Source organism: Malaclemys terrapin, chromosome 19 (genome assembly GCF_027887155.1).
Source record: "Malaclemys terrapin pileata isolate rMalTer1 chromosome 19, rMalTer1.hap1, whole genome shotgun sequence".
NCBI classification, from domain to species: Eukaryota; Metazoa; Chordata; order Testudines; family Emydidae; genus Malaclemys; species Malaclemys terrapin.
The window spans coordinates 18,289,125-18,314,942 of record NC_071523.1 but is presented as its reverse complement, the minus strand read 5'-3'; the positions used below and the strand labels follow the sequence as shown (position 1 = coordinate 18,314,942).

The window sequence follows — 25,818 nt, the reverse complement described above, 5'->3', positions numbered from 1 at the left end:
TTTTCCTAAGAACATCTCTTTGTAATTATATTGGCCTTTAACACACTTCTATAAACTGATGGCAAAAATGGCTTAGATATTTGTTAGTTTAAAAGCTTTGTTTTTTTAGTCATCTTCTACTCTGTCTAGAAGTCATAATTCTTGATGTAAATCCTTAAAAATGATCACATTCAGTTTGAAAGCTTGATTTCATTACCTCAGGTAGAGAGCCTGGCTGTGCTAAGGGGTTTTATTTCATGGGGGGAAAGAAGCTTTCTGCTTCTAGGGTCAAATCTAAACTTGACTGAGGAAGACCAACAGTTAGCATCAGCAGAACTGTTTTTTGCCTAAGTGAAATGAGTTTGTGGTGGTGCACTTTCAGAACAGAGGCCAAGGGCTGCATGGATACGTATACATAGTTCTCCTGGCAAGGCATCTCAGGGGAAGCTGGTACAGTCACTGTCTATGCTGTACTTGTTCTGTGGTTAAGTAGAGAAGACATCCTGGATTGTCAGGCCACTATTCATCAAGGGGTTGTGCATCCTGGGCTAGAAAAATGAACGTCAGCCTTCTAAAGGTTGTGTGTATGTTTGGTAGCAGTTTTTGCTGAAATCAGATTTAAATGTATTAGCTAGTCATGTTGCTTACTGCACTACTGGAAGGCACTAAGTCAGTAGAATGATGAGCGCTGCATGATAATCTATATAGAAGGAACTCACTATTTAAAATATGCAGTTTCATAGATAAGGACTAGAGTGAGATGAGCTCTGGGTGGGGAATCCTTGGGTAAGACAAGTTTCTTGAACATTTACTGCTCGTGCATTACGTGTAATTGTTTCAACATCCCTAATGAGTCTGTGAGCGAATCACTCAGGCCCAGATGTTTAAGGGGTTGAATCACTCAGTGTTGCAAGGTCTAAGTCCCATTTTCACGAGTGATTTAAGCTTTGCAATGCTGTGCAGAGCAATGCCTAAATACCTTTAGAAATCTGAGCTGCGGAGACTGATTCTCTGCATACACTAGCACTAACTATTGACTTCAGTGGAGTGACGTGATGTGCACTGGTATAGCTGAGAGGAGAATCAGGCACTTAGGATCTTTAGGCATGCAAGCTGATGCTTTGGAGGAAAGCCTGGGATGTACACTGATGTTGTGGTCACCTGAAGTTTGTGACCTCCAGTGCCTGGCAGACTTGAGGGAAGCCTCTGGGCCAAATGCGGAAGTTTTTATTCAGTTTCTACTTGAGCAAAATTCTTAGTGACTCACTGAAAATTAGTGATTTTTTTTTTGCCTGTGTAAGGACTTCAGGTTTTGGCCCCCTAAGAATATCCAGCTGCATGGAAAAGGGTCTATTTTTCATTGCCTTTGGTGCTTCATGCAGCTTGTTCCTTTTAGGATGTTGTTCAGTTTTGAAGCCAAGAATAATCCCTCAGCGATGTTGTTATTCAGCATTTAAATTCCTTTATTTTAATAGAAGCAGAGACTTTTTGCAGTGTGTCCTTGAAGATTCTTAATGTTTAAGGAAGTGTTTTAAGTGAAACTTTGTTGTTTGAGCAATATGCCTAATGTACAACAAACATGGCAAACCTGTTAATCAAGTCTGTTAAAATGTGCTGGATTTTAGGCATATCTTAAACAAGTTCCACAAAGCTAAGCAGTGGATGTGTGACATTTCCCTCCCAACCCTCCCCCTCCTGAGAGCTTTGAAGCCCAGGCATAGTATGAGCACAGACAGGACCGAGTTACAATCCTGTCCTGATATGCTCTCACCTCATGGCCTTGAGCACCTTCCCTGCCTAGTTTAGCTATCTTGGAGGGGCTGGAGGTTAAGATTCCAATCCTGCAAACCCGTAATCACCTGAGTAGCCCTTACTCAAGCAAGTAGTCTGTTTACATGCATACTGTGAGGTAACTAAGAAGTGAACTCATGACCTCTGTTCATCTTCAGCCACCCCAGCATCAGTTGGGCTTGAGTGCCTCCGGTGGAGCCTCCACCTTCAAGCAATGCATCTGGATCTAGCTATGCTAAGACAGCCCCCAAATGACTGTCCTTTGGTTCACTGAATAAAGAGCTTCGCCTAATTAGCTCTGCTTGAAGCCAAGCCATTCTTAAAACTGGGCTAAGTAACTAAGACGCAGAAGTATCTAAATTCTGTCTGACCCTGAATCTGAGATGCATGATGTCTTGTTTTTGATAACAGGTGGGTCGTTAACCAAGTTGGCGTATTATTCAACTGTGCAGCATAAAGTAGCAAGAGTGAGATCTTTTGATCATTCTGGAAAGGTAAGAATTGCATTATAAAGCAAACCATAAGCTCTAATGTGTGCAGGCACGAGAAAGGGGGGTGGGGGGGAAGGAAATTTGAAACACAGGGCAGTTTTCCATAATATCAATTTTCAGATGGCACCAGGAATATCTATTAATTATATAGCACTATAAATGTGCACGGTACTTCAGAGCACAGCTCTTGCCATGAGTTGCTCATAGTATTAGAGTCCAATCCTGCAAACCCTTAATGGTTCCTACTGTGAGGAGTCCTATTGACCTGAAGCACTGTAGTAAGGGCTTACAAGTTTGGACCCTAAATTAAGAGGCATTAAAAACAAAATGGGAGGCTTAGCACAAGGAAGAATTGTAGGTAAGGACAATAAGGTTGTGTGCTCACTTGGGTGAGTATTGCACGTACAGTATCTGAAATGAAAAACAAACCTAACATGTCTAAGTTTATAAGCCACCTTGAAGTGGATTTTGAAAAGAGATTTGGAGGATGGGTGGAAGTCAGGCAGCTAGGGGTCAAAAAGGGACTTCCAGGGCAATTGCCCTATCTGAGATCCTAAATCATCAATTACTGTTGTCCTGCTTTATAGCTTGTAATGCAGGAAGTTTTGAGTGTGCACCTAACCTCTTGTAGATACGTGCATGTCAGGTTAAAAGTGTGTGAGAGACCCTTGTTTTTGTTCACACCTATAGAGTTTGATTCAGTATTTCAGGTGAAACCACCATTTGGCCCAGGTTTGCCAGCTGATGCTTGGATTTCATTGTGGAAGCTTATTACAGTTCTAATTCCAAGCTTGCATGAAGAACACACGTTATGCAAACACAACAAACTTGTTAAAAGGACGTTAAGGTTGCTAAGTCAAGCACTCAAAAGTTAAGAAATGCCAGATTTGAGGTTGCACAGGCAACTTTAATTGGCCACCTTTAGATGTGCATTATGATAGTATGTGATCACATAATCAAAGACTATTTTTTCCACATGACCCCTGCCTCGTTTGATTTCTCCCCCTGCCCGGCTGATAATTTGGACATATTTTCACAAGGATGGGAAAAGACACATTCCTGACACAAATTACAAGTCCCTGTTTCAAAGTTGGGGGAGGAGGGAGTTTTTCTTACTGCAGCATTTGTGGGGTGGGAGGAAGCTTTCCCCGACTGTTGGCTCTTTGACCATGGTATAGTTTGACACCTTATTTGACATGCTGTGTGAATAATAAATACTGTTGGATGGCTAAGGCTAGTTACTTGGTTCTTAGAATAAAAGGCTAGGAGTCTTCTGAACTGATCTTTTGGTGTTGGCTCTCATGTATCGAACCAATATTCATACACACTCTTCATGGGCTTGGGTATTAAGAAATGCTTGACTCTATGCAGTTGATGTATGAAACATCAAGGTCACCATTTTATATACAAAATATAAAAAACTGTTGACGTGTGGGAGGGGAGTCAGTCCTAAACACAAGTTCTGTCTGGTACACTGGTGCTTTCTGTGTATGTCTGTGCAAAGATAAAGGAATGGGCATTCTCTATGGATTAGTATGTATTAAAATTATATTATGTGAAGAAAATTGAGGGTGTTCGTGGGAAGGCTTTGGTAGCCATAACGTTGCACGCATAGAAAATACAAATGGAAATATTCACTAGCTTACCGAGTAACTAACTCTACTTCTCGCGGGGGGGAAGAGAAATACTCACTCTGAATTTTTTAGGATATAGAACATGAATCTCCATATGAAATCACAGTTCAAGAGGAGATCACAGCTCGACTGCACTTCATTAAATTTGAGAACACGTACATTGAAACCTGCTTAGATTTCATTAAAGATCATCTTGTCAACACAGAAACTAAAGTGCTCAAAGCCACAGGGGGTGGTGCCTACAAATTCAAAGACCTTATTGAGAAGAAGCTGGGACTAAAGTAAGTGGAAACTGGTTGAAACTCATTAGGGAATAACTCCTCTTTTTGAAAGATAAAATACTGTCACTAGTAAATGTTAGACTGCAGCCGTATGTGCTTGTACTGTAATCTTCTAGGACCTTATAAGTTTAGCAAGACTGGGCTTGAATGGGTGACATTAAGGAACAAGTAAGTGCTAGATGATGTGATTGTAATTCAGTAGGAGATACTTCTCCCTCTGTATTGGTACTGAATTTCCCCAGCATGTTGGTAGGGTGTGTTGTGCTGCCATATGTGCCATCTTTCAGTTGACAAGTAACTAAGGTCACTAAAGATCTGACCATTTGACACAATTGGGGTGTTAACCTCAGGGTCCTGGCTAAACTCCAGCATAGTTAATATATTCGGCTTCCCTAAAACTCTCCCTGCAGTTTCAGCTGCATTTGGTAATCATATCTTTGTGTCTTAAACACTATGTAGCATGACTCTGATCTCAGAGGTGGCTGCATTTCAGTGGTGGGCAAGTGATTCTCTATCAGTTTCTAAAGTGCTTTGGATTCAGTTTGCGGAGAGTTCCTATAGAAGCTATCATTCCTATCTCTGGAATACCTGTCACAGAGAATTAAAAACTTGAAGCACTATATAAATGCTATCAGTTCTTTAATAACAAGAATTGCAAAGCTCTGGAATCTTTAGCCTGTAACTATTGTATTTTCTCATATCAATATTTTTCTGTACATAACAAATCTACTTAGTCTGTGTCCAAAATCATAAGTGATGGTTGATTTCTGTTTTCCTGTCAAGTGTTGCTTTTTACTTGTTATTGGATGTGTGTGAAAAAAGGTAATTTTTAAAGGGCATATTGTCTTTAGGATTATTCTGTTTATAAGTGTGTGTGTGTGTGTTTTCTCTTCAGGGTGGATAAAGAAGATGTAATGACTTGCCTAATTAAAGGGTGTAACTTTGTGTTAAAAAATATACCCCATGAGGTGTTTGCATACCAGAAAGATTCAGATACTGAATTCCGATTTCAGACAAATCATCCAAATATTTTCCCTTATTTGCTAGTCAATATTGGCTCTGGGGTTTCTATAGTGAAGGTGAGTAAGCCATTAGACTATTTCATTAAGTAAGTAAATAAGTGTGTGTGTGTGTGTGTGTGTGTGAGAGAGAGAGACATGTTGTGTCTTCAGACTGGTGAACGGTAGTCATCTAGATCTATATGTAAGGCTGTTTGATTGACATTTGTTTCCGTTCTGGGTTGATATCAGATTTTAAACAAAAAAACCAAAGCCACACATGTTGACTTCCATTTCTTAATATACGTTTTACCATCTGTCCCCTTTTAATTGGATAATGCTGTGCTTAAAGAGGCTAGTGTAATAGCTGCAAATGCAAATACATAATACAAAAAACCCCCACAACAACCCACTTTTGGCAGCCACTTGTGGATAAAAGCTTCGGGCTGGTCCACAATGGGAAATCACATCATCATCATCCTGTCTCTGGAGTGAGATGGATTACCTTTGCTGATGAGAGTACCCCCTCCTGTCAGTGTAGGTAGTGTTTGCGCTGCTGTAGTGCTTCAGTGTAGCTGCACTGCTGTAGCATTTCTAGTGTAGACAAGCCTTCAGCCTTGAGATGGATGCTCTGAGCAGAATAAGAATGCCTGCTTCTAACTTCTTTGCCTGAACTTCTCAGTATAGAAAGTGGGTATGCGGGGTGGCAATGCTTGCCTGCTTCAGAAGTTTTAGAGGATTGGCTATGATCAAAAGCACTGTACATTGTGTTAGTGACTAACAGTTTCCAACTCTCGGCATGTGACAAGGGGTGTGGTGTCAGTGAATTTCCTCTAAATTAAATCTAGTAACCATCCCATGCACATCTGTAGTGGTTAAAATCATGGTCAGTCCATTAAAGCAACTCTCTGTAAAAACACGTCTAGTTCTGTAGAGCAAATCCCTAAGCGTTCTGGGTTAAATAAAAAGCTATATGGTAGCCAGTGGGCCAGATACAGAGTGAGAGATTATAGGAGCAACGTAGGATTTCAAAGTGTAACTTGGATATGTAACAAAGACAAGGAGTCTCTGCTTACAGATAACTTATTATATTTTTGTAACTATTGTGGTAGAAGTCCCCAAAGGCCTCCATTAAGATTGTGCTGTGATCTGTACGAACATGTTAGACACAGTGGGTAGGTCTACATTGCAATACAATACTAGTGGCTGGCCTATGTCATCGGGCCGGAGCCCAGACATCTACACTGCAATTCTATAGCCCCGCAGCCTGAGTCAGCCGACTTGGGCCAGCTGCAGGTATCGTCTTGCAGTGCAGACAAACCCAGTTCTTACAATCGAAAGACAAGGATGCTACAAATTCTTTACATAAGAGAATTTTGTCATTGAAATGCTGCCACCTCTGTTGGAGTGTGGCAGCCAAGTGGACAGCTGGCACACTGAACATGTGGGGAGAAAAGGGGAGGGAATTTTGGCCAGGGCTCTTAAGAGTAGGGGTTTGCTTATGTCAGATACTGAGAGATGTTGGCTTGTTCATAGAGCAGAAAGGACTTCTGATCTCCAAGGAGTCATCCTGAAGACCATAAACTGAATTTCATGCAGCAAGTCTGTACCTAAAGATAAAGGGCTAAATGGATCCTACTGAGATTGGATCATGTAGTTCCATGGAGTCCATGTGTTTCACACCGGATATTTAGGTCATTAAGCTGCTCTGTTGACAGCATTTATTCATACTGTGTGCATCCATTCCATTGCTTGGAGTCCATATGTTAAGCTGTTTATAAGTGTATTGTGTATTAATTCATACTTGTATCCAGGATTGTTTGTTTGATAAACTTGTGTTTGACTCATAGGTGGAAACAGAGGACAAATTTGAATGGATTGGAGGGAGTTCAATCGGAGGGGGAACCTTCTGGGGTCTCGGAGCTTTACTCACAAAAACAAAGGTATTTGACAGTTGCACTTTAAGTAGAATGGGAAAATATAGGGGTGCTAGTAAGAGGCCTTCAGTTGTGGTGTTCCTCTTTAGAAGAGAGGAAAAACCAATCTGGTGGAGAATTAGGATTTCTAACCTTGCACATTATGAACCAGTATTCCGCACAGAATGTTTTTTAAAATTGCCATTAATGCACTATGCAGTTTATTTTTATATTCTCTATTAAATGCTCTTTTGTTCCCTGTTGTGTCTGCTGCTGCTATTAAACAACCAACCTGGGCCCCTGAGCTGTGATAACATCCTCTGTGATACTGGTGCATAAATCCAGGCAACAAACCAAAAGAGCCCCATTAGAAACACAGGGGACAAAGCAATAAAGAAATACCTGTCAAGTGGGCAAAAAGCTGAAACTGCCTGGGATAGAGGATTTTTTTCCAGCTTCTAGGATTGGGCAGGGGGGAGGGTGTACAATTCCCTTTTATTCTTTAATAGTCTTTTCCCTCACTGTGTACAGTTTGAGTACAGTCTGCTCCATGGTACCTGTTGATTTTCTGTGACCTATGTTCCAACATGAATGAGCTGCTCATGCCTTGAGATCTGATCTCCAGGTTCAGTTTCAGTCTAAAGTCCTGAAGAGCAGCAAAGTAGAGAGAGCCTGAGTATTGCAGCATATCTGAGGCAAGAGGGGTAGCTCAGTTCCTGTTGGATTTCAGGGGATTTGTATGTTCAGAGAACTGAAGACCAATTGCCAATCCACAGCCTAATCTGGTGCTGCTGTGTTTTAACTCACCACCACTTAAAGCAGGTGTTTTTTCTGTGTCCAAAGATCCAGGTGACTATAAATGTTATCTTGCACATCATGAACTTGTCAGGAGAAGGTCAAAGGGAAGAGTCCATATTAGCAGTGTTTTGTCGGATACATTTATTAGTCTCGGAGCCTTTTCAACAAGTCCTCCTTTACTGGACTTGGAGGAGCAACATGTCTAGACTTCTAACAGAGTTTATTGCTGAACTATAAGCAGTGGGGGAGCCCAAAAGGGCAGGACTAGTCTGCTGCTAGGTTTATTTTATTTTGGTGCTTCCTTTAAGAACTCACTAGCTGGACAGACAGCCTCTCTTTTAGTTTTACTCCTTGAACTAAAATACCTGAGACATAATCCCACTTCATCCTATAATTAAGCCCACTTGGCCTCCCCTCCGGAGTAGGGGATAGGTGTACTGCCTATGTGGCAGCTCTGGCTGGAATTCTATTCATGTTGATACCTGAAAGGTTGCTAGGCTACACCAACAGTCCTAGTAACAAGGGAAGGAATGGAAAAGATGGCTGAGTATTAAGAAGTTGATCCAGAGTAGCTCTTATGAGCTTCACTACAATTTACTTAGGAACATGTTATCTCTGTAATCAGGGTGAGGTGAAGGATACTGAGCTAAGGCTTTTTGCTAATCTGCTTCTTGAAACATTATAGAATCCAAAGTATCTAGGGATACTGGGTCACGTTCTATCTATATATGTCTATGCAACCCTATTTGAATTCTGAGCCATTCATGGGAGTTGTTTGGGTGAAAGGTGGCATATTTGTCTTGTTTCGCACCATGCTAGTCTAGGACTGAGCTCTCGGCCAGAGAGCAGCAATACCCTAAAGGGTTGCAAGCAATAAACTTGGAGGACACTCACACATTCCTCATTTCCAGTCTTGGCGGGCGGGGGGGAGGAGACATCTTTCAACCAGTTACTTGCATATGGTCATCTGAGGTCTGATTCGGAGAGGAGTGGTTACAATATGAGATTGTGAAGCTCTGCTCTAAGATTAGGCTGGGGAGTCAGTCCCTGTGATCTGAAATACAAGGAATGCCTGTTTGGTGGGATCTGGTTTTTTTGAATGACTTCTCTTACTAAGCGTTCTGCAGAAGTTTGAGATTCAGACAAGATTATCTGGCCATCCGGAAAACCTGCAGTAACACTTTGCTTTTCTTCCACAGAAATTTGATGAATTGCTGCATCTTGCTTCAAAGGGACAGCACACAAATGTTGACATGCTGGTGAAAGATGTGTATGGTGGGGCCTACCAGACACTGGGGCTAAGTGGAAATCTAATAGCTAGCAGCTTTGGTAAATCTGCCACAGCAGATAAAGGTACCAACACAGGGTGGGGGCGGGGGAGTCTACCCAAGATTTGCTGTACAGATAATACTATATTTTGCCTAGTGCCCATTTTACTTTAATATGCTGATTGTGCGAATATTTGTGACACTTTCAAATACTGAAAGGATGAGAATGTAGTTACCAACTTCTCCAGTACCCATTTCCCCATGTCATGGGATTTTGTGGGGACTTTATAAGTATCAGTGTCTGTACTGGCCTGCTTCTTCAGAGTTCTTCTTTCTAGCTAGTGGAGAAGAATGGATGCAACCATGTCCTTTCTGGCCCTCTGAAGACTTTAGGTTGGTATCGGTCTCCAAAGGAGTAGGCTAGCTTAAGCTCCTCCTTTCCTGTTCTGCTGTAAACTCCTATAAAATCTGTCCTTGTGCTTTAACTGCACAACTGTTGGTAGATCTGTCCTCTTCAGCGCTGGTCAATTGAGTCCAGTCCCAAATGGACCTAGCAGTGTGTTCATACAGTGCATTATATTGTCACAAGAGTCTTATGTCTAGAGCTATAGGGGGAAGGTCCCAAATATTAAACTGTTTTAGGATTTGCTGCACATATGGCTTTGTGGTCTTATCTGGTTTGAAACATGACATCTAGAAGTCTCAGAAGGGTTAGCTTGGCACTCATTACTTTTAAAATAGATAAATTGAGTACATGCAGTTTACTGTATGGGCCTTTCAGGTGGTGCTGTGTCCCTGCAAGGATGTTAAAGATCCCAGGGCACTCTACTTAACTGGTAGTTGCCACACTATCCTTAACAAATTTCCTCTCATCATACATGTGTGATCCTGTGTATGTAGTCCTGAGAGTGCTTTGAAATAAAAATCACTATATAAAAGTAAAGTTATTGGCTATCAATTTAGCTTTCTATCCTGGAGACTTCCAATAATTTTTGGAACAAAAAAAGTGTCCTAATTCCATAAAACTAGCTATTAGAGCTGTGCAGGAAACTGTTTTCCCCATCCTGTGAAAATCAGATTTTGAAATCGGGACCAAAAGAAATTTTCACGAACCTAAAATCTAAAAAAGTTGATTTTGGATTAATGGAAATGGTTCTATTTTGAAATATTTTAAAAATTTTTTACTATAACTAGCTTCAATTTTGAAAGTCCTTTTGAACCCGAAAAACAGAACTTTTCATTTAGAAAACTTCTAAAGAAACTGACAATTTCAAAGTTTGTCAATTTTTTTGAGTCAAAATTCATTGAAACTGACCCTTTCCCACAAAATTTGTTTCAACTGGTCAGTATTTTCTAATGAAAAAATGTTTTGCTGAAGAATTCCTGACCAGCTCCACTAGCTGTGTTAATACCCATGCAAGCAGGAAACAAGCAGTGTATGATAGGGCTGAACTTCCTTCCTTGAAACCAGATTCATCCCTCTTCTAGTCTAAAGAAGCCAGTGGAGCTACCCTGGGGATGAACTTAGCTCATAGGCTGCCTAAAAATAATGTCCACTTGGGCATGATTCAGCCATTTTAATGTGTTTTATTATTTCTTTCCTTTAGAATTTTCTAAAGATGATATGGCAAAGAGTTTACTGCACATGATCAGTAATGACATTGGACAGCTTGCCTGCCTCTATGCTAAACTCCATAACCTACACAAAATTTACTTCGGAGGATTCTTTATTCGGGGTCACCCAGTCACTATGCGCACAATCACCTACAGTATTAACTTCTTCTCCAAGGTAATAAAAACTAAACTCTCAGGAACACAAGAACAAGTCTTTGGTATCTTTCCCAATTTTCTGCAAGACCTTAACATAGTTGTTTTCAAATGTATGAAGTTGGCAGCATGATCAAAGTAATGCAGTGAATCTCTAACACATGGTTATTAATAATGAATGGCCACTGACTGGGGCCATCCTTTACTAAAGGTCAAGTACTGCTATAAAGATCAATTGCAAACAGTTATGCAGAGTAGTTGTCTGTGGGTTTTCTAACAGTCTCAGTTGTCCTGTAGCTGCTCAGCATTGATCCTTTCCATCTTCCTCGCATGCTACCATGATTATTCAATTCCTCTTGTTAATTTCACATTCCCTTGTCAAATTCAGTGTGGGATTGTTCTTCTAGGATAAAACCTGCAACTGATACCTGCTTTAAAAAATACCAACCACCATTCCTTCTCAAATAGCTATCTGAAATCACTTCAAAGTGTAATTTTCCCCTTTACAGAAGCTTTCCCTAGTCCAAAGTTTTGTGACCTGAGAGTGTGGGTGAAATCCAAAGCCAAGAGCTGGTTTTAGATCTGTTGGTTTGCCAAAGTGGGAACTAGTCTACATGTGTGTTGTGGCTTTATAAACTTAATGGTATTTGGACCCCCTAGGCCTCAATGCTTAGATTTTTCACTCTCAACTCAACCCTCCAGGGTTGGGTCTCTGGATCTTTTTTCAATTTCTCTCTGATCTCCCTCTGTCATACCCCTACAATGCCTTTTTATAGACTAGCTGCAAGCTTTAGGAAACTGTTAGTTTCCTCCTTAACTAGTGTAAGTGAGTTGTGAAGTCATTGCTGGTCTTTTGCTGTACCCCAAGCAAATGTTAACATTCTTTTGTGAGCTCCTCTATGGGGGAGCTGATTTTGCCCCCTCTCCCTCTCCCAGTTTCCACAAAATTTCTCATTGCCTAGAAAGGTGATGGGATTTGGTGGATTATGGGTACACCTCATTAGCACTTCAAGATTCCTGCATTGTGTTGAGGATGGTCTTGCTTTCTGGTGTTGACAATGAATATCTCCTTGACTGGTTTAACAAAGAGTGGGTGTGTGCGCAGGTGTATTGGCTCTCTCCATTTGCATGGACATTCCAGTGCATTCCTGGGTCTTGAGCCAGTGACGTGAGAGGGAGTGAAGTAGAGGAAGGAAACGAGTGTCATGGTTTAGAATGTTTGAGAGATGCACTGCCAAACATGAATGAATGTGCCAAGTGCCCTGACATTAACCGCACTTTTCCATGGGAAGTTGCAGTAGCTTTCTGTACTGCAGCCCTGGCTAATTACACTTCCATGATTATTCAGTCTTAGAACAAATTCCTTTCATCTTCCTTGGCTGCCTCATAATCCTGGGCTGGTAGGTGTAAGTAGCACATGCTGAAAAGAGATGTTTCAAATATGCCTCCTGCAGCACCATTGAAATTATTGAAGTTTGTTGGAATGTAGCATGGATACAATAAAATATTGTAGCTGGTTTATCTGTGTTATACTTAAGTGTACATTAGTGACAAAGTGCCTGTTAGCAATCGGGGGCCATCCAAATGCAATGTTTCATATTGTGGCAGGGAGAGGTTCAGGCATTGTTCCTGAGACATGAAGGCTACCTGGGAGCCATTGGGGCATTTTTAAAAGGAGCTGAACAAGACAGTAAGTACAGCATCACTATGTTCTGTATATGCAGTGTTCTGAAATGTCAGTGTCAGTCCAAGCTTCTTTCAAGAGGCTGCATGTAAATCATTGGTTAATCAAATACATTTGCCATTAACAGCACAGATTTATTTTGTAAACACTTACTTTCTTCTGGCAAAGAGATCTCTGTTTACTCCATTTCCTTACTCCACTTTGAGGGGCCTGGAGGATTTGCTTATTCTCTCTCCCCTCCCCCCGTGACTGTGCCAAGAGCAACCTCCTCTCTAAAGGCAGAGGGAAATCCAGGCTTCTGATTTATCTCCTCTCCAGAGAGGACATTTTCTGAATATGGCCAATGTGCTAGTGTAGAAATAATGGAATTATGAAATTGCATTGTTTCGCCCATAAAAACACCTCAATAGTTGAAGAGCACGTGTCTGCTCCTAGCATTCTTCTGTTACAGGTTGCTTTTGCTGAGTATAGAGCTGTGGCGCTGCGCTCTCTCTGATTAGTTATCACTATTTGTGGTTGCTGTATGGGACAAGCCACTCAGTTTGTGTGTTAGGGTGGGAACAGAACCAGACAGACAGATTGGGGTTAATAGAACTTCTCCTTATTTATCCAGCGATCTCTGCATTTACAAAGATTATTATGCCTCATAATACTCCTGTAAAGCAGGAAATTTTCATACCCATTTTACAGAGAGGGAAAACTAAGGTACTAAGAAGCTATGTAAATTGATAGAGGATCTGTGGATCTGGGAAGAGTAACTAGGAACTCCCTGCCACACAAGGCATGCTTCTTCTGTAGCTGAATATCCCACACTCTGACTGACTAGTGCATTTTTTCTATTTATTAAAAGAGCCAATTCTGCCTAGAAATAACTTTAAAGAGTTTATTAAACTAATTGGTTGCAATGCATTCTTAATAAGAGCTTTAATATCTTTAAAGATGAAGATGTACTAGGTTTGGAAATAAAAATGGGGGCTTGGAGATAATTCCCCCCCACTCCAAATTCTATTCTCTTGACAGAATCTCCACTCCCCCCCCCCCTTTTTTTTTTTTTAGTTTACTATATTAAAAAGTGAGGTAGTGATCATTTCTGAAACTTAGGGTTTCTTGCCCCTTCCCAAATTCAGTAAAGAAGAAGCCCCAAATTACTAATTAACTGGATGGTTGAGTAACTCTGCACTTTTTTTTTTAAATAAAACTTTATTTCCATGGCTATTTTTCCCTTGCATTTGTCTTTATTTAAAACCTACACAAAGGCATATAGACATTAAAAATCACTTGTGGGATAGACAGTCTTACTTTCAGTTTATGGCCTCCATCTTTGTTCCTCCAGATCCCAACGAGTACAGTTGGGGAGAGAATTATGCTGGGAGTTCTGGCCTTATGAGCACTTCACCCGATCTCTGCCCCATGCAACGTGCAAGGAGTGGCACGGTAAGTTACTGTCTTTCTAGGACCAGAAGCTGTCGTCCCTGAGAGTTCATTTAGAACCCTCATGGCGCTTCAGGACTGTAATAAAACTATCAAACTCCTAACTACCTTCTCTGCACACACTCCTCCCCATCTTAAATAATAGTTCAAGAACCCCAAGTAAATAATTTGTAGCTTGATTTCCTCCCCCCAGAAAGTTTGACACCCAGTTGAATGGCTGTCAATCTTGTCATCACAGTTAATAAGACCGCACATACAAATCAGTTGTGTACAAAGATGGCCACTTAGACCCAGAGCTGTTTGAGTTGCAAATTAGTCCAACAGTTGTGCACACAGTGTTGCAGGTGCAGTTGGTAATCTGTATCTGGAAAACTGAGCCCAACATTTGCAAGTCAACTTTTAAAACCAACTAAGTGAAAATCAGATGCTCAATTTGACATGCAAAAGCCAGCGTTTGTTTCTTCTATAGCTAATGCCTAAAGCAGTATAAGGAGTACACTGAACTATTTCAGATGCTAGTAATGTCCTTAGTATGACCCATACGCTTGATCTTGAGTCTCAACAGGTGGAAAAGCTGTCTGTATGTGGTGTACTCTTCCTGTCACTCCAGGGAATGGGGATAGGATTCTTTAGTAAAGAAGCTGCAGTCAATGTTAATTTTGAAGAAAAACACTTTTGACTTGTATGATTTACACTCAATCTTGGATAACATTTTAGGAGAATATTTAAATAAAAAAATCTGAATTCACATACACAAGATGTTTGTGTGACATTGAGATGCTGTCCAAGGTTTATCAGTGTCAACTTCTTGTTGATTATTGCTGTACCTAGATAAGGAGTAGCATATACACTTGGAATAGTGCTCAGAGACTGTATGTATAACCACTGAAATACTTGAGTGCTCAGTTTCTAAGCTTCCTAGCTCTTACCTGACAGGGCAAGAATTTTAAGTAGGTGTCTAAGTTGTACATATACATAGGTGAGAACAGGTAACTGTGTGCAAAATATGCAGTTTCATTTGCAAAAATAAATCTATGCACTTTACTAGGTTTTATTTTAAAATATGCAACAAAATATTTGTACATGTGGTATTAACTGCTTGTGTGTGTGTTGCCTGTTCTTAAAACAACCTTTAGGGTCAAATGTTTTCTATAAGTTTAAGGGCTCTGGGGGAAGGGCAGTAAATAGGAATGTGTGAACTGAAATGGAGGGGAAATGTGTGCTCGAATACTCCTTCAGAATGATCCCACCTCTCGTTTTACCAGGAAACTTGTGGGAAGGGGAAAGAAATAGGGGGATTTACTAGAAGCTTTTTTTTTTTTTTTTTTTTTAAATGAAAACTCCTAAGATGTCAAGGCAAAGCTTTGGCAATTGTGGAAACATTCTTTACTATACTCTATGCACACTCTAATGCAGCTGTCCACTAAGTTGTAACTGTTGGCTAGTCCCAGTACAAATCAATCTTACTGGACCAGCCTGTTTGAGTTAGTTTAATTGTGAAGTCTAATACCTTTATTTTTCCCCATCACTTCCCAGTTTGACATGTTTGAAATGGATCGGTTGGAGCGACCGCTTGTTAACCTGCCCTTGCTAAAAGACCCATCCACGTACATCCCTGACACTGTTGACCTCACTGATGATGCCATGGCCAGGAAATATTGGCTCACTTGCTTTGAGGAGGCTTTGGATGGGGTAAGGATCACAATGCAGTAATGTGTGTCTAAACAGTTTCATGATTTGGCAAATAGATTTTTCTGTGGGCTGACATGGATGAGCTCAGACTGCTAACTTGTGCACACAGTTAAACTTAGGGATGAATGGAGCCTTCCCCTTTTGCAAATCTAATAGGTGCATCGGTGGAAGTCCTCTGGACACTCTTACCTCAACATAGTTGGAATTACCTTTTTTTCCTTGTAACTTTTTTTGAACAGTTTTCAAAGCATTTTATTACTTAAATTCCACTGTATGCTCCCCATTTCTCTCTCTCTCTCACACATACACACATACACACACACACACGATAATGCCTAAAGGGCCAAATCCTGCTGTCCTTATTCTTTTCAGCAGTCCTGCTGACTGCAGTGGAACTACTGGTGTGAGTCAGATGAATACGGTTTGGCCTAACTTAAATGATCACATGATTGTCATGCTCTTAACTGATTGTGTTTATAAATCTCTCCTGAATGCCTGTATCCATAGTAAGCAAACCCATCCAAAGAATTTATTAGATATAAAAAGAGTTTAGTCAACATGCATGTTAACTAAAGAGGAGATGATTTGAACTTATAGTAGCAGACTGGTAGAATGTTGTATCGGATGCTTCTAGCTTTTGGGATTGTCTGGAATGCCCCCTTCTACCTATATTATTCAAGAACAGTAAGCACTTATTTTTAGATGACTCTTTCCTCTCTGAGTGCATATCCTTCAACCTACGACTTGAATCTGGGGGAAAAACCTCAAGTCTAAACTTCTTTGGGGTTGGCATGGGGACACCGAACATTACAGAAGACAGAACAAATATTTCCAAGCCTGAACTTCAGTCATTGAGACTGTTGCCTTCTACCCTCATATAATGGAAAATGCATTTGGCAACTCCAATCCAGCCTCCTTGTTTCTCTGTCAGGTAGTGAAACGTGCGATAGCCAGTCAGCCAGACTCTATGGATGCAGCTGAGCGAGCAGAAAAGTTCCGACAGAAGTATTGGAATAAGCTTCAGACACTCAGACAGCAGCCTTTGTAAGTGTGGGCTTTTTGCAGTGAGCACAGTTAACGTAGATGTGATTTAGTAAATGTTTAATATGCATTTGTTAGCGAGTAGCTCACTGTTTTGTAATTCTTTGTTCCCTACGTGTTACATTTATGTCATGTGCATAAGAAATAAAGTTAAAACTGCTGATTTTATAGGTTCCTACCCCAGAGTGAGCCCCACGCGTATAGAGGTGACTCACCAGCTGGCGCCCTCTCGTGGTTGGGTGCAGCACTGCTGGGCCTTCTGCTTGGTTGCCTCCTGATGCTGTTCAGCTCCTGTGTTGGTCTGGCTGAGTGACTTGGCCCTCTGGCCAGCTCACACTTAAGAGTTCAGTCCCTTTCCGGGGAATCCACATCCAGCTGTAACTAGTCAGGCCCTCATTTGGCTTCTCTTGGCCGGCTTCTTCAACATCCCTTCATCTGGCACCTCCGTGAGCCAGCAGCAAAGTCCTTCCAACTCAAACAGATCGACACTCTTCTGTCAATCTCTGGGGATCCCTCAGTAGAACTCCAAACAACAAACAAAGCTAACTTAAGCAGCGTTAACCCCTCTCCAGTCCCTCCAGAGCCCACGGATTGCGTCCCCGGCGCTTGGCCCCTTTTTCCAGTGACCCAGCACCAGAGTTAGCTCCCCAGCTGCAATGCAACTGCCATCCCCCTGTGGCTGGGCTTCCTCCCCTTTTAATTCCTACATCCTGCACAGGTGTGGTGAGGTGGGGCTATCTGAACAGATTGGCTAGCCCGGGAGTTCCTTACCCTTAAAGGGGCAGGCCACCCTGTTACAGATGCATATTGGAAGAAACTGGATTTTTTTATATATAGGGTGCTCAGACTCATTAGTAGGAAACAAAATATTTCTACCTCCCAAGAAATCCAAATGACAACTGTCTCCTAGGGCAGGAATGAACATTCCATTGTATGGCCATAAGTAAAGCTTGCTGTAGGCCCCCATTATTGATCATCTTGGCCCATATTAAGAGTAGACTATGGACTGATACTATAAGAGGTAATGTATGAAAAATAAGGGTAAGGACCTCTCTAGATTCAGATGTCCAGCTAATCAGTAATGTCTCGTTTTAGCTAATTGTGCGTGCACAAACCGCAGTGGACAATCTTATATATGGTAGTCTTTTATACTGTAGTGCCTTCCTAGCATCAGAGGCGCCTGTGCTCCTAGTTAACCATATTGATTTGACCACAATTACTAGAACTTAACGAAGATATTTAATATTTATAGCACAGTAAAATTTGATGGACTAGACACTGCAACTATCCTAGAAGTAGTAATTACAATGGTTTAATGGCCAGATGAAGATGTGTGCAGGGGGAGAGAAACAGTTCTTCCTCCACTCTCTGAAGCAGCTGATCCTCCTTTCTCACTCTTTCTTTCAGTGCCTATGGCACCTTAACAGTTAGAAGTTTATTGGATACGAGGGAACATTGTCTAAATGAATTCAACTTTCCAGATCCCTATTCAAAGGTAAGTCCTTCTTGCTTTACAGGGTGGACAAAAATGTAAGTTCAAGATATTTTTGCATCCTCTCAAACTTGATGTAGGTAGGTAGTTGCTCATGGTGAGGAGTAGGGGACTGGATAGCTTAAGTCAGAATTTCTCAGCTGGTGGGTCCCTATCCCCAGGGGATGTGAAAGGCAATCAGGGTGATTGGAAGGCATTGAATATTTTTGTTACAATCTAAACCAAAGAAAAATCTTATTCCCCTATTCCCGGCACACCTTTACCCTTTTAAGTCCGATATTGTTAACCTCTCAAAACACACAAATTATATAGGCTAATCATTATCATTGGGGGTTTTTCACTGTTACATTTATAGTAAATATAAGGGGGGGAGGATGCATGCATTTTGCAAGGCTGATTATCATGGGGATGCCTTTGCTTAGGGTTGTTTTTATTTGTTTGTTTTTTGTTCTTGATGGCTCTCTTGACACTACTTCTTCCTGCTGGCCAAGATCCATTGTCCTGTCACTGTCTTGAAAAGAAACAATAGCAATTTCTGCTCCTTTTCTAGCATTAATGCGGTTATTAGCAGCCGAGGGTATATTTTATTTTTACTTGTTCATACTAAGCATGCTGATAACAGTAACTTGTTGGTCCATTAGAGGCCATGAACCTAGAGGAGAATGCTTGGAGGTGGTCTTGGCACTGAGGCAACCAATGATGGGTAAGAATTTTTCATCTATAAATCCAATGTCTCATATCTTTCTTACAGGTAAAGCAGAAAGAAAATGGCATAGCGTTAAAATGTTTTCCAAGCGTAATCGAATCTTTGGATTCATTAGGCTGGGAGGAGAGGCAGTTTGCTCTGGTGAAAGGACTTCTTGCGGGGAATGTCTTTGACTGGGGAGCAAAAGCAGTCTCAGAGTAGGTGCTAAATATTTTAAAAACACCATTTTTAAGACACTAAATATCCCATCTTTCTTTTAACAAATTCAAGTGCACCAATCCAATTTTAATGAAATAACTTGTATTTCACCTTCTTCAAATGCTGGTTGTTTATTTGCAAGACTTGTTGTGGTGCAGGAAATTCACCGTTACCAACCCTTAAAATGGGCAGATGTGTCACTATGAATGTTTGAATGCAGTAATAATAATACAGAAGTTCACATTTGAAAGTTTGCCCACTTTGCTTGTAGTGGACATCTTTAGCACTGCTTTGGGTATGTGTTCCACTTAGCTCGGCATTATGTTCCTGTAAGATGAATGTGTACTTCCCACTGCTATTCTGGGCTGTCCTAGTGCATTATATTACATGTTCACTCAGTGGTTTGTAATTAGGGATGGCTGAAGGGGTTTGGATAGAATGGGAATCAACCAATACTTTGTTCAGACTAAATCTTTATCTGGAAAACTTTTATTAAACTCTCCCACACAAATGAATTCCTCATTCCTGTCAGCGCTAGATACTGTGAGAATGCGGGTATTTAGGTATCTCACAGTTGGCTGCCTTAAACTCAGGGAGTCTGACTTCTGGAAGATGCGCATACGAAACTCCCCTTTAAAACCAACAAGAAGTAACCTTGGGCACCTGCCAGGATGATTTGGCTCCTTGGCTTTCTGTATAAGCTTGATATGTTGGTATAGACCCCTTCCAGAAAACACTCTTTGGGAAGCACTTTAAACAGACTTGTATTCTGTGAATGCTTCCATGGCCAATCCGATTTAGCCTAGTATTTCACAGAATTTCAGTTTCTAAAATGATTACTAATTACTAATATAGATCTGGTCACCCACCTATTCATCAGTGCATGTTCTCTTCCCTCAGAGGAGAGGGTTAAGAGAAGTTGTCCAAGTTAATGTTGTTCACAACTGGCTCAAGAAATTTTATCTTGGTGGGAATTGATTCACAGGCAATATCTACACCTCTAAGGGGAATGGGTCGAGGATGGTGGAGAAACCCAGCAGAGCCCTAAAACATTTCACTGCTGATCGCTTGAAATTAAACCAGGCCATCACATATTCCTGAATCGCCATTGCATCATCGACACCACCATTTAACTGTGGTTGGGTTTTTTGCTTAAAATGTCTAGCTGATGGGGAAGTCTGTAATATATTCTCAACCAGTTTTCTAACTTTAAAATGGCTTTGTTTAAAAGTTTGACAAAATGCTCAATACCAATTCTACTGCGATCTTCAAACTAAACATGGCAAATTACCACTTACTGTACAAAGATTTCCAAAGTTTGTCTTGCAGTTTGTCATGATTGTATATAAATCATAACTATGTTTACATGAGACTGTAGATGATACCATTTGATGCTTTTCCTAGACTTTGTTAATGACTGCACGTTTTTATATGGTGCTGGCAGCTTTTTCCTTGGAGCATAAGAGCTCTTATTGTTTAAAACCTCTGAATCTTTTGTTTTTAAAAATAATATAAAGCACCTATTGTTCAGCCAGTGGGTCTCTGCACACCCCCACTAAAACTGATGCTATAAAATCCCCATCTGATATTTGTTTGTTCAGCTGCAGAGCTGTTTGGACAGGACATCTATGTGGGATAAACTTGTTTAATGCTGTCCTCTTTGTCTGTCTTCTGATGCAGAGTTCTGGAATCTGAGCCACAATTTGGATTTGAAGAAGCCAAGGAAAAATTGCAAGGTATAGAAAATCATTCTGTGGCATCTTGCCTTTGTGTCTTGATACAAGAATGGAGGTAGACAAGAAAGTGTCAAGTAGGAGAGAGTTCTGCTACCAAGGAAGGTCACATGAAATCAATGGTGTCTAGTCTTTATTCCAGATGACTATGTTACAGTACTTCACTGAATTGCTGCTATCTGAATTCCAAAGATGTCAGGGCCCCATTTCCTCTTAGTCCAGAGCACGTAAGATTTTTTTTTTTTCCCAGTGAGCAAAAAGGCTCCAATGAACACTTCCCTGAATGTCAACCATCTTTTCCTGCTTGCTATTCTAAATATACCTCCTGCTTAGCAACACCAAATAGGCAGTAGTCATGATGGTTATCCTACGAGGGGTAATAGTGTGCCGCTGGGGACATTGACTCTAATCTCTTATGACTTGTCCTGTATTCTTTATGAAGTGCTATTTCAGGAAAACTAACTGATCTGCTTTCACAGTTACGAGCCCAAGAATTCTTTGAACATACAAATTTAATATTACTGCATCATCCAGAGCTCAAATGTTTTAATGTTAAAGTAGATAGAAATATGTATAAACCTGATCTGCCTTTTCATAAGTACTTGTTCTAACAATGCTTACAAAGATTGCCAGGAGAAAAATGCTAACCTGCTGATTTTGTCAACTCTACAGAGCGCCCGTGGCTAGAAGATTCCTACAGTGAGTGGATACAACGACTAAAGGTATGCTTGGTCCATTGTGACTTTAACTATGAGTCATTTACTTAGATTTATGCAATAGTCATAAAAATTACTCTAATCACCTTTTGAGTTGCCGTATACAACCAATGTCTCAGGCGTAATTTCCACCTTAAAAAAAAAAAAAAAATCCTCAAGCTCTGTAATTACTGATCAAATTTGCATTTTGTGATCATGGTTATTAAAGTGGAAAACATATTACTTGCCTTGTACAACTTACAAACCCCAAAGCAAAGAAGGTCTGTAACTCCTTCAGGGTTTAATGAAAATACTTTAAGCAGCATGAATTGCAATGCCATAAGACGGGTTTTAAAGTTTCCCAGCATCAGAATTGGAATAAATTGAAGGGGAGTGGGACTAGGCAATAAGCCTTTCATTTTAGTTGCCTAGTACTAAGCCAGCCCAGATCACTGGTGGCAATGGAGTAGTCACATCTTTGGCTGGTCCGTAGCCTCAGTTGGTATTGATGTGACAAACTGCCCCATTTCACTTTAGTTGGCAGGCCTAGGATTAATTGATCAGAGTTTGAAGATGCTACCCCTAAGGGACTAGGGTAGTGCAAGACGGCTTTAAACCTTGTTGGCAGGACTATGTTGTGGAACTCTTGCTCTACTTGTACTGTGGATAGGGCTTCTGTTTCCAGGGCTGTCAGCATAGCCCTCCTCACCAGCAGGAGAGGTGAGCTGCTTCCAAGTAATGGTGACCCATGCAGACATTTGCCAGTGAGGTCATTACTTTCTGGATACTAAGAGTCTGGGGGTTTGATCTGAATCTTTGTAAATAGTTAACACAAATTAGTCATTGAACTTACGAGAACTGGCAACTCAACCCTGAATGCACTGGTTTTCTCTTTCAGGAAGGTCCCCCTCATACATGTGCCTTAATTTTCGCAGATAACAGTGGAATAGACATCATTTTAGGAGTCTTCCCCTTTGTCAGAGAGCTACTCTCTAGAGGTACAGAGGTGAGTTTGAGTACTCTGGATTATGGATGCTTCATGGTCTTTAACTGTCTGAAGTGTTCACTAATAGTGAAAGACTTAACACTACTTCCCACTAACATCTGCTAAAGCACTTCTGTGCACCAGAAATTCTAGTAATATACCCAAATGGGAGGAATGGGGCCAAGTGATATGGGTAAGGGAATTTAGGAGTCAGGACTCCTGGCTTCTTGCTCCTTCTCTGCTCTGACTTAAGAAAATCACCACCTCTAGCTCCTGAGCTGTTAAATGGGTCTAATAATATCCTACTGCAGGAGAAACTGAGGAAATTTTGGGGGTGGGGGGGTTTAAATTAAAAGTGCTATGATCTCTTTAGTTGAAATGTGCTAAAGCAGTTTAAGGTAGATTACTAAATGGCAGTAAAATCTGACGATGTTGGGTTTAGTCTGACTGTGTTTGACTACTGATAAGGGAGTTGTGGGTGTGGTGACAGGGACCTTAAGAAAGGGTGACAGGTAAACTGAGTAATAAATGGCTGTTAAGTTTGAGGTCCTCAATCCTTTTAAGTAAAGCTAGGGGTATCTGAGAAAGTTTAGGAAGTCTTGATAAAAGTAATAACTTTGTAAAATTGGCAACTCCAATCCAAAATGTTGTATTAGACAGTAGTGGAATAAACGTTGTGTATTCTTATAAGTCTGATACAACCACTGGCTTTAGCCAATTAAAAATCATGCTTCTATCTATTTGTATAAAGTATTTAATCTCTAATATTAGAAGGTGAGAATACGTGCATGCATGCGTGCAGGCTGTTGCTGGTTGTGTTGATCTTCCATGCGGTAATTGGGGACGGAAAACAAAAATAGAAAAATGTCACTGTAAAGCCACAATTTGGCAGGAGCCATTGAGGGCAGTCAGAGAACATGAAACAACCTTGATCATCTTTTGAAATTGAGATTTCAGCTAGACACTCTTCCACCTCCACCCGTTTTGATCAATGTGTGAGTATCTTAGATAAGCAGGGAAATCTTCTGATCTCTTTGCTGCAGGTTATACTGGCTTGTAACTCTGGCCCTGCACTAAACGATGTTACCTACAGCGAATCCTTGATTGTCGCTGAGCGGATAGCAGCAATGGATCCCATTATCCAGTAAGTCTCTTTTTTTCCTTTTTTGAATTGTGTGAAGAAAAAAGGCTACCTGACCGCATCTATAAATACTTACACTAGATTCTGCACTTTGACCTGCCCTTAAAAGGAAATACTGTCCGTGCTGAAGGTGTAGAATATGTGATCAACACAAGATCCACTACATCTTCACTGTCAGTGAAAAGAGAGAGCCCCTGTAATGATTGTAGCTCATACTCAACCCCATTTGGCTAACGCATGAGAACCAGAACCTGAAATAAATGGGGAAACACTAAAGTAAGACTTAATGAAAACTGAGGAGAAATTCAAAACTGACTATTCTGCAACAATAAGCTAGAATTCAAACACTTTCAGCTTTCATGAGATAAGATGATAAAACGCCAAAGAAATATTTTAAGTGTTCTTGGGGATCCCTTACATGATGCCACTCAAATCCTTACAGATGGTAACTTTTTTTGAATTATGAAAGGAGAGAAATGCATATTAATGTGGTGTACAAAGCATCCCTTCTAGGGCTGCATGAGTGAGATACACCCCCACTGTCTAAGCAACTGCTTCATAACCTTTTAATAAGTTTAGAGTGAAATTCTGGAAAAGGCTGACTGAGTTGTCCCCCTTTCTACTCAGCCTGACTAGGTACATAAGATTGAGAAACAATCATCAGCAACAGGCACAGAGCATCTTGGAGGCAGGGTATGTTGCAGCCTGCAGCCATGTGTCTGGATACTTACAATTCAGCCTTAGTGCCTAGGTTGCCCCATCTGTCTCCATGGAGTAAGCTAGAGCTTGGCTCTGGTCTGCAGGAGGGAGTTAAGTCTTGCATTGTTTCAGACTATTTCCAGTCTGGCTGCATTGTGGGCCTGGCTTTCACTAGGGTCTTGCCTTCAGGACTTCCTTGTTTAGATGGTAGCATAAGCAATCATGTGGTTTGTTTGATTTGATTTTTTTCCGCCCCTCCCCCAAAGATCTGCGCTGACGGAAGAGAGGCTGCTGTTGGTACAAACAGGTTCCAGTTCCCCATGTTTAGATCTGAGGTATGTTTACCAGTGGATGAAATGTGTATTGTAAATTCTCTGCCTTTACCATGTAGTGAGGTAGATTCTGCACTTTAGTACAGTAACCACCCAACCTCTTTCTTTCAATAGAAAGCATTTCTATAAAATCCATTATACTTGCTGAAACCTGCAAACAAGCATGTATGATGATGATGATCAGTCCCTGCGGTCTGTCTGAGATCTTAATTCTCTCCTGCTGCAGCAAACACATCTACTTTCATCCTCACAAGTGGATTAAACATTAAAAGCTTTGGCTCAGAACATTCAGCTACTCTGAATTTTTTAAGTAACTACATCACGTAGTTATTGCAGGAAATGAAAAATTGGTTCTTAAAGGGTAATAGGTCTAATCCTGCAGTCATTGTAGGCAGTTCTGCCTGGATCGGCTCTTTGTCTTCAAGTAGTTGTTTTCTCAGTCACAAGTGCCTTATGTACAGGATGTGGTAGCAAGCACAATCTGCTCTCTGCCATACATGAGGTTAACTTGAGTCCTTGCCCCAGCGCAGAGAAAAGGGGACTTAACCCCAAGATTCAGTCTCTTTGCAGATTCCTATTGTCTAGTGCTTAAATCAAAGCTGCACTAAGATCTTTAACTCGATGCAGAAGGAAAGTGATCCTAAAACTGAATGCCACTAGTGCTGGGTTTCTTTCTAACATCCTGACCCCATCTGTACTTGTCCCAATCAAACATCTTACAGCTTTGGCACTTGCAGAGCTCGATGTAATGCTTTATTTCCTAGCCCTCGTGTTGTTGCCTTGGCACACTTCAGTCTCTCTAAAGTAGTTAACTGGAACCCTTTGCTTGCATTCTACCTGTATTTAGAGAAGGCAGCTAGAGCGCTGTAGGCCTGACTTGAGAAAATTGCAAGGGGAGAGGGGAGCTTGAGGACATCTCCTAAGCCCTGCTCTATGTAACTTTGTGGCTCTTGGTTTCTCTCAATTGGTATTTCCAAATGGGCTACAATGACTCTCCTGCTCCCTTCTCTTTCCCTAGTCGTTGAACTAATTGCTTTAAAAGAGGAAACAATGCATGGGGAAAGCA

The 25,818-nt window shown here is 40.9% G+C and overlaps 1 protein-coding gene across 1 annotated transcript in view; it reads left to right on the top strand.

Annotated features, from left to right (window-relative positions):
• PANK4 (pantothenate kinase 4 (inactive)) overlaps positions 1 to 25,818 on the top strand; it is a 34,127-nt gene that overhangs the window by 4,360 nt on the left and 3,949 nt on the right. Inside the window, exons 2-18 of the mRNA XM_054009299.1 lie at positions 2,182 to 2,264; positions 3,968 to 4,176; positions 5,072 to 5,255; positions 7,025 to 7,117; positions 9,088 to 9,241; positions 10,764 to 10,945; positions 12,532 to 12,613; positions 13,941 to 14,041; positions 15,575 to 15,730; positions 16,662 to 16,774; positions 18,179 to 18,266; positions 19,015 to 19,166; positions 20,848 to 20,903; positions 21,573 to 21,622; positions 22,494 to 22,601; positions 23,624 to 23,724; positions 24,687 to 24,755. Of these exons, the coding sequence (XP_053865274.1) occupies positions 2,182 to 2,264; positions 3,968 to 4,176; positions 5,072 to 5,255; positions 7,025 to 7,117; positions 9,088 to 9,241; positions 10,764 to 10,945; positions 12,532 to 12,613; positions 13,941 to 14,041; positions 15,575 to 15,730; positions 16,662 to 16,774; positions 18,179 to 18,266; positions 19,015 to 19,166; positions 20,848 to 20,903; positions 21,573 to 21,622; positions 22,494 to 22,601; positions 23,624 to 23,724; positions 24,687 to 24,755 (1,981 nt within the window). The remainder of the gene's footprint in view (positions 1 to 2,181; positions 2,265 to 3,967; positions 4,177 to 5,071; positions 5,256 to 7,024; positions 7,118 to 9,087; positions 9,242 to 10,763; positions 10,946 to 12,531; positions 12,614 to 13,940; positions 14,042 to 15,574; positions 15,731 to 16,661; positions 16,775 to 18,178; positions 18,267 to 19,014; positions 19,167 to 20,847; positions 20,904 to 21,572; positions 21,623 to 22,493; positions 22,602 to 23,623; positions 23,725 to 24,686; positions 24,756 to 25,818) is intronic.